Source organism: Erinaceus europaeus, chromosome 5 (assembly GCF_950295315.1).
Source record: "Erinaceus europaeus chromosome 5, mEriEur2.1, whole genome shotgun sequence".
NCBI classification, from domain to species: Eukaryota; Metazoa; Chordata; class Mammalia; order Eulipotyphla; family Erinaceidae; genus Erinaceus; species Erinaceus europaeus.
In genome coordinates, this window is record NC_080166.1 from 53232725 (window position 1) to 53240666 (window position 7942).

The following is a 7942-nucleotide window of genomic DNA, read 5'->3' on the forward strand; positions in this document are numbered from 1 at the left end:
CAGTCTTTGTCACCCTATCCTTGGTTCTATTCTGCCAGCTACCAGAAGGAGCCGGGTGACTTTATGAGCCATTTAAAAGGTATTCGGCATAACTCATTCAGAAGAACAGATAAGACAATTTCCTTGGTAAACCTCTCATGAACACCTAGAGGCCTGGTCAGAGGGGAATTCAGGGAAGCTTAGCACCCAGCTCATGCTGCCCGCTCACCGTGCTTCTGAAATATTCCACTAGATGGCGCCCCTGCCCCCTTATCTTAACCGAGGAGGCCAACCTCCTCCCCGCCCCCCAACTCCAGTCTCGGACCCCGGTGGGCTCTAAGGTGATGGACTTGGGGCCACGTGAGCCTTAGCGGGACTCGGCCACCAGCAGCAGCCGATCGCCCCCGGGACCCTGGTCCGCGAGCCCCGAGCTGTCACCGGTGTGGCCTCCGCAGGTGCCTTCAACCCGGCGGCGGCGTCGGACAGCGCGCCAGGTGGGCGGCGGGGCCGCGGGCGGACCCCTGCTGGTGCCTGCACTCGGGGCACCCTCGCACCCTGACAGCACAGGCGGCGGGGAAGGCCGTGCAGGGGTGCAGGGGTGCAGGAGTGCAAGGGTGCAAGGATGCAGGGGTGCAGGGGTGCAAAGGTGCAGGGGTTGCGGGGGCGACCGGGACACGTGCACCGCGCGCCCCGCCAAGCAGATGGCGTGGGGGGATGGGTCGGAGCCAGGCGTCGGTTCGGGGTTTCTAGTTCCGATCCCCAGATTCCAAGCATTCGAAGAACGAGGTACTTGTGTTGGGGACGACCACGCCCTCCCGCCGGTCTCCGCGCAGCTGCGAAAGCTCTGGGATCCGGGGTCCCGGGAGCGGCACCGAGGGCAGCCGGCACACCCCGACCCAGCAGCCCTCCGCAGCCGCCGGTCCAGGCCGCCCTAGCGGCCCCCATCGCTCGCGCGCTCAGTGGGCGTGGCGCGGCCGTGACGTCGCACCGCGTCGAGTCCCCGCCCCCTTCCGGGCCAGTATAAAAGACTTCGCCCGGCGTTCGCACTCGCACAAGTGCAGGGAGGCAGCAGCTTGGGGTTTGTGGCGAGGCGGCGGCGGGGCTGGAGGACTCAAGGGTCAGGGCCAGGGCCGGTGGGCACTCGTGTCCCGACTTCGGAGACGCCAGCGGGCACTTCGGGGCGGCGAGGTGACGATGGAACTCTTACGGACTATCACCTACCAGCCGGCCGCCGGCACCAAGATGTGCGAGCAGGCGCTGGGCAAGGCTTGCGGGGGCGACTCGAAGAAGAAGCGGCCGCAGGCGCCCCCCGAGGAGCCGCAGGCACCGCAGCCTTCGGCGCCAGTGCCCCCGGCGGTCCACCACCACCACCACCATCACTCGCATTCGAGCACCGAGATCTCCCGGATTATCGTCGACCCCACGACGGGGAAGCGCTATTGCCGGGGCAAAGTCCTGGGGAAGGTGACGAGCGGCCGGCTGCCCGGAGGGCGGGCGGGAGGGAGGGCTGCCCGGGCAGGACTCGGAGCCTCTGTCCGGACCCCGAGCCCCTGTCCCGGACCCCGAGCCCCTGTCCCGGACCCCGAGCCCCGGGACCCCGAGCCCCTGCCCCGGACCCCGAGCCCCCGGACCCCGGGCCCCTGCCCCGGACCCAGAGCCTGTGCCTGCAGCTCCGCGCTGGGCTCGGTCCCCAGCGCCACCTGGGCGGTTCACCTGCTGGGCGCCGGACCATTGTGCACACTGACAGCACCCAGATGGTCGCCTTCCTATCCCGCAGCCCAGACAAACCAGCCTCGTGCTGGAAGCTGGAGGTTTTGCTTTGGAACAGACCAGGCTCTCTCCACTTGCCCCCTGGACCAGCTGACAAGTCTCTTCACACGTTTATTTTCCCACCGAGCTGCCACTCCAATCGCCTCCATAAGCTACCCCCCTCCGTCAAATGAAAAAATTATTTTAACTTAGTGATTGCAGGAAATGCTTCTTCCCTTCTTCTTCTTCTTCCTCCTAAGGGAGCCTTGAAAATTGTAGAATCCATCTCTGTCCACCGTCCCCTGCCCATGTTCCCCCCGCGTCCCCCCAAATTTATTTTTATATATCTACCCTACCCCCCTCCTGCACCAGACTCAGTGCCACCTTGGCTTTTGTTTCCTTTCAGGGTGGCTTTGCAAAATGTTACGAGATGACAGATTTGACGAACAACAAAGTCTACGCTGCAAAAATTATTCCTCACAGCAGAGTAGCTAAACCTCATCAAAGGGAAAAGGTGTGTATGACTATTGGGTAAAATATTTTCTTTGTGTGCAGGGATGGCCCTTCCCTGTTTGGAAAATGTCTTCTGCATGTGTAAGCAACTGTTTCTTTCTTTCTTTTTTTTTTTTTTTTTTCCCTTCCTCAGAGGTTAAGGGAAGCTAATTAACCCTACCTACCTTGCTTTTTCTTGTAGATTGACAAAGAAATAGAGCTTCACAGAATCCTTCATCACAAGCATGTAGTACAGTTTTACCATTACTTTGAGGACAAAGAAAACATTTACATTCTTTTGGAGTACTGCAGTAGGAGGGTAAGTGTTCACTCCTATTTAAGTGCATCTAATCCCCCCCCCCCAACCCCCAGGCAGACATGATAGTTAAATTGCTTTTTATCTAATACTTTAGTTTTGGAGTTATTTATTGCACAGCAGTACTGATTTTTATCACTCATCTTGCAAAAGGACACTATTGATTTTGATAACTTTGACTGATCCCCCCTCCCTTTTTTTTTTCCTTCTCCCGGTAGTCCATGGCTCATATCTTGAAAGCACGAAAGGTGTTGACAGAGCCAGAAGTCCGATACTACCTCAGGCAGATTGTGTCTGGACTAAAGTACCTTCATGAACAAGAAATCTTGCACAGAGACCTCAAGTTAGGTAAGCCCTTAACACTGACTTTTTGTGCTATAATGAGGTCCTTCTTCACCAGAGTATTGCCTTGCTCTGCCTTTATGATGGTGCTGGGTATTGAACCTGGGGCCTTTGATGCCTCAGGCAAGAAAGTCTATTTGCATAACCATTATTGCTGTCTTCAGTGTGTGTGTGTGTGTGTATTTATTTATTTGAGATCTGCTGATGCTATCTTGCATCAGCAATGGATGACTTTAATGCTAAACTACAAGCTTCCTGCCTACAAAGCATATGCATGTACTTGTTCGGTTAGAATGCTCCAAAGATATTCAGGTTTTTACTACTATTATTTTCTAGGGAACTTTTTTATTAATGAAGCCATGGAACTAAAAGTTGGGGACTTTGGTTTGGCCGCAAGGCTGGAACCTTTGGAACACAGAAGGAGGTAAGAGTCAGAAATACATACTCTACTAGGGTTTTGTAGAGATAAAATATGTCCTTGTTGTTTTGCAAGTAAATGTTCTGAGGAAGACCACTTGATTAAGTTGACAAAACAAAAAGAACAATAAAAACAAGCTGCAGTAGGAAACATGCAATGAGTGTCTTCTGTGGACACAATACAGTACCTCATGCCACAAGTTAATTAATAATCAAAGAAATCTGTCTTCTGCATGTCCAAATACATTCAAATATCGAGCTGTATTTAGTCTTAGTTAAAAGCACTATCATGTGGATTGATAAAACTTACATATACATTAAAAAAACTCTCGAGTCACTTGGCTAAGTATCAGTTTTTCCAGATGCCAAAAATCAAGTGATTCCAACTAGAAATTTACGGTAGCACTTTTCAGGTTTTATCCAGAACATTAAATTCAAACAATGGGATAAGTCTTAATGAGATCTTCATGTCTTGTCTTTCTAGAACAATATGTGGCACTCCAAATTATCTCTCTCCTGAAGTCCTAAACAAACAAGGACATGGCTGTGAATCAGACATTTGGGCTTTAGGCTGTGTAATGTAAGTAAATGCTCCAAATGATCAAAATGCAAACTTAGATTTTTCAAGGCCTGAAAAGAATTGCTTTCTGATCATTACTAAAGAAAGTTATTTTCTCCATACAGGTATACAATGTTACTAGGAAGACCTCCGTTTGAAACTACAAACCTGAAAGAAACCTACAGGTGTATCAGAGAGGCAAGGTATACGATGCCATCTTCTTTGTTGGCTCCTGCAAAGCACTTAATAGCCAGCATGTTATCCAAAAATCCAGAGGATCGTCCCAGTTTGGATGACATCATTCGACATGAATTCTTTTTGCAGGTTGGCATGCTTTTTTTTTTTTTTCTTTTTTTAAATAAATCTCCTTTGTTATATGTTATTAATCCCAATTACCCAAAAGGTTACTAAAAGTGTTTTCTGATACCTCACAGGGTTTCACGCCAGACAGACTTTCTTCTAGCTGTTGTCACACAGTTCCAGACTTCCATCTGTCAAGTCCAGCGAAGAATTTCTTTAAGAAAGCAGCTGCTGCTCTTTTTGGTGGCAAAAAAGACAAAGCAAGATACATCGACACACATAGTAAGTTATAATATTTATCTTGCTCTCTGTATCCAATATTACATTTAATTTGATGAGTTCTATAAGGGATTTAATAACTCAGCTAAGTTTGCCGACTATTGAGTTTTTCATAGTCAAATAAATGTAAACTGTGACTTGTGATCGATAGCGTTTAGTTTCATGTACATTAAAGTGTGCTTACGTGACTGTAACTGATGGTAATGATTCTAGTGCTGTTTTTACCTTGGATTCTCATAAGCCAGTTGTTAATGCAAAGGGAGGAAATGTGACTGCTCTGTTCTTAACCTTGTTAGACTAGAATTGTGCTCATAATGCTCTTCCTTGATTTACAGATAGAGTATCGAAAGAAGATGAAGAAATTTACAAGCTCAGGCATGATTTGAAAAAGACTTCCATAACTCAGCAACCCAGCAAACACAGGCCAGATGAGGTATGTGAGAAGTTAATCAAATAGATATAAACACTTTGTGTCATCCCCATTCTTTTTTTCTAATTATCACTTGGACTGCCATAATAACAGTTCACCCATGGTGGTGTTTTCTCCAAGTTTGTCTTTCAAGGGAGAGACACTATCTTTTAGCCTAACAACGCCTGCAGTTGAGTTACATTGTTCTGTGATAAACTTTCCCCGCAAGTCCCACAGTTCATTTAAATCATGAATTCTCGACTTTGAATGAATTTTAGGGGACTGACTCATTGCTTGGCTCTTCCCTGTTGTAGGAACTTCAACTGCCTAGCACAACCATTGCCAAATCTGGAACGCCTGCAGTCGAAGGCAAGCAGCAGATTGGAGACGCTATTCGGATGATAGTCAGAGGCACTCTTGGTAGCTGCAGCAGTAGCAGTGAATGTAAGTGCTTATTCGCTCCTTTTTAAATCTTGACACTGTACATGCCAGTGCTCAATGCTAGGTGATTGAAGTCAGTTATTTAGTATCCTAATTAAACATAAGAAGCAAAATTAGAGTGATTTTTTTTTTTTTTTGAGTTCTGTGTCTTTAGAGTTAGGCTAGGCAACTTAGCAACTACTAAAGCCTTTAAGATTCGGTTGTTAATTATATTACAACTCTCATTTTTTTTTTTTTTTTTTTTTTTTTTTTAGGCCTTGAAGATAGTACCATGGGCAGTGTTGCAGACACAGTGGCAAGAGTCCTTCGAGGGTGTCTGGAAAACATGCCAGAAGCTGACTGCATTCCCAAAGAGCAGCTGAGCACTTCCTTTCAGTGGGTCACCAAGTGGGTCGACTACTCTAACAAATATGGCTTTGGGTACCAGCTCTCCGACCATACTGTAGGCGTCCTCTTCAACAACGGTGCTCACATGAGCCTCCTTCCGGATAAGAAGTAAGTAAATCCACTTAACAAAGTCCTGCCGCTTCTTTTATCTGGTACTGAAGAAACCTGAAAACAGTGTCTTAACTGTTTCTGTTTTTCTCTATCATATTTTTTTAGAACGGTTCACTATTACGCAGAGCTTGGTCAGTGCTCCGTCTTTTCAGCAACAGATGCCCCAGAACAATTCATTAGTCAAGTGACGGTGCTGAAATACTTCTCTCATTACATGGAGGAGAACCTTATGGATGTAAGTGTTAACGGCTTTTGATCAGTGATACATGAAGTATAGTCCAAAGGCCAGTAATATCTGCCTATCTTTGAAGCTTGTTAGAAATGCACATTCCTTGGTCTTAACCTCAGTAGACTGAATCAGAACTCTTGGGATTTGGGGGAAGGAAAATTCAAGCCTTTCTGGTACTTTTAAGTATGACAGGTGATTGCTTAAGAGAATGGAGGGCATCATGCAAAAATCTTCACGGGCCCTAATTGTCAAATTTTTCCCAGGGTGGAGATCTGCCTAGTGTTACTGATATTCGGAGACCTCGGCTCTACCTCCTTCAGTGGCTAAAATCTGATAAAGCCTTAATGATGCTCTTCAACGATGGCACCTTTCAGGTAAAGGAACCATTTAAGAAAACACATACTATGCCCTCAAAATGACTTCTGTCATGCCAGTTTAATTATTAATGGAACTTGTCCAATATGCGTGTATCTAACAAGCTCTGATTGTGTATCTGTTTCTTAAAGGTGAACTTCTACCATGATCATACAAAAATAATCATCTGCAGTCAAAATGAAGAATACCTTCTCACTTACATCAACGAGGACAGGATATCTACAACATTCCGACTGACCACTCTGCTGATGTCTGGGTGTTCCTTAGAATTAAAAAATCGAATGGAATACGCACTGAACATGCTTTTACAGAGATGTAATTAGAAGACATCTTGAATGGACCCTATGGGATTCCTCTTTTCCACTGTGAGATCTACGGGGAAGCCAGTAGAACGAGCCACAGTATGTTGACGGAAGTGGACAGTGGTGGTACGAAAACAGTTCCTCTGTGGTCTGCCAGACTGGGTGGGACCAACCAAGCTGATACTTCAGACAGTCCAGTAGGGAGCCAGAATGCCTGGACGTACCTGTTTTTAAAAGGTTTTTCAGATGATTTCGCAGAAAAGTGCATTGACTCAACTTCTCTCTGTTGAGAGCATTTCAGACAGAGGACTTGGAACTGTGAATATACTTCCTGAAGGGGAGGGAGAAGGGAGGAAACTCCCATGTTGTTTAAAAGCTGTAATTAGAGCAGCTTTTGGCTGCTTAACTGTGAACTCTGCTCATACATACTTTTTTTGTTGTTGTTAATTTTTGAAGACACTTGTGGCTGGAAAAGTGCATTCCCTGTTAATAAACTTTTTATTTATTACAGCCCAAAGAGCAGTATTTATTATCAACTTTTTTTTTTATGTTGACCATTTAAAACTGTTGGCAATAAAGAGTATGGAAAAACAGAACTGCTGGTCTCTTGTGTTTGTTACGTTTCCTTACTGCTTCCTGCACGGCATTCTTTGATCATGGATCTTTGGTAATACTGGCATGTCAGTGAATGTAAAGCACCCCACAGAGCACACACATCACTGTGTGCAAGGATGTTCAAGTTCCTAATCCTCACCTTCAAGAAGGAAACTTTAGGAGCAGTGCTGTGGGAATCTCTCAATGTCTCTTTCCCTCTCACTCCCCTACCCCACCTCATCCCTCCCCCCCCCAAAAAAAAAAAAGAGAGAAAGAAAAAAAATGACTATGAGGGATGGTGGTAGAATTGTATAGCCACAGAACACCAATCATAACCTTGGTGACAAGGAAAAAAAATACTAGAAACTTTTTTTTTTTTTTTAATTTGTCATCAGTCGTAGATTACAAGGTTGTAAGAATACAGGGTCTGGTTCCACACCACACCCACCACCAAAGTTCCCTGTCCCTCCCTCCCCCAAAATAACCACCATACTTCTCACAAAGTCTCAGAAATTTGTTTGATTATTTTTGCAGTCTTTAATATTTAATTTTTCAATTAGTGACTTCTAGGAAATAACTTTTTGATGTCTGAAATGTAGTCATAGTGAGTATCTTTAGATCGTAAAGTGAATAGAGCCAAAATATTACTGTTAGATACTAT

General features: G+C 46.0%; 1 protein-coding gene across 1 annotated transcript; it reads left to right on the top strand.

Moving 5' to 3' along the window:
- The first annotated feature begins 623 nt into the window (after positions 1-623).
- PLK2 (polo like kinase 2) lies at positions 624-7283 on the top strand. Its single transcript, XM_007516894.2, has 14 exons — positions 624-1443; positions 2135-2242; positions 2423-2539; positions 2755-2884; positions 3215-3302; positions 3780-3875; positions 3980-4178; positions 4289-4436; positions 4769-4866; positions 5157-5286; positions 5538-5778; positions 5887-6016; positions 6274-6384; positions 6517-7283. The coding sequence occupies exons 1-14, from the start codon at positions 1174-1176 to the stop codon at positions 6706-6708; spliced, it is 2058 nt and encodes a 685-aa protein (XP_007516956.1). The 5' UTR covers positions 624-1173; the 3' UTR covers positions 6709-7283.
- Positions 7284-7942: the final 659 nt, after the last annotated feature.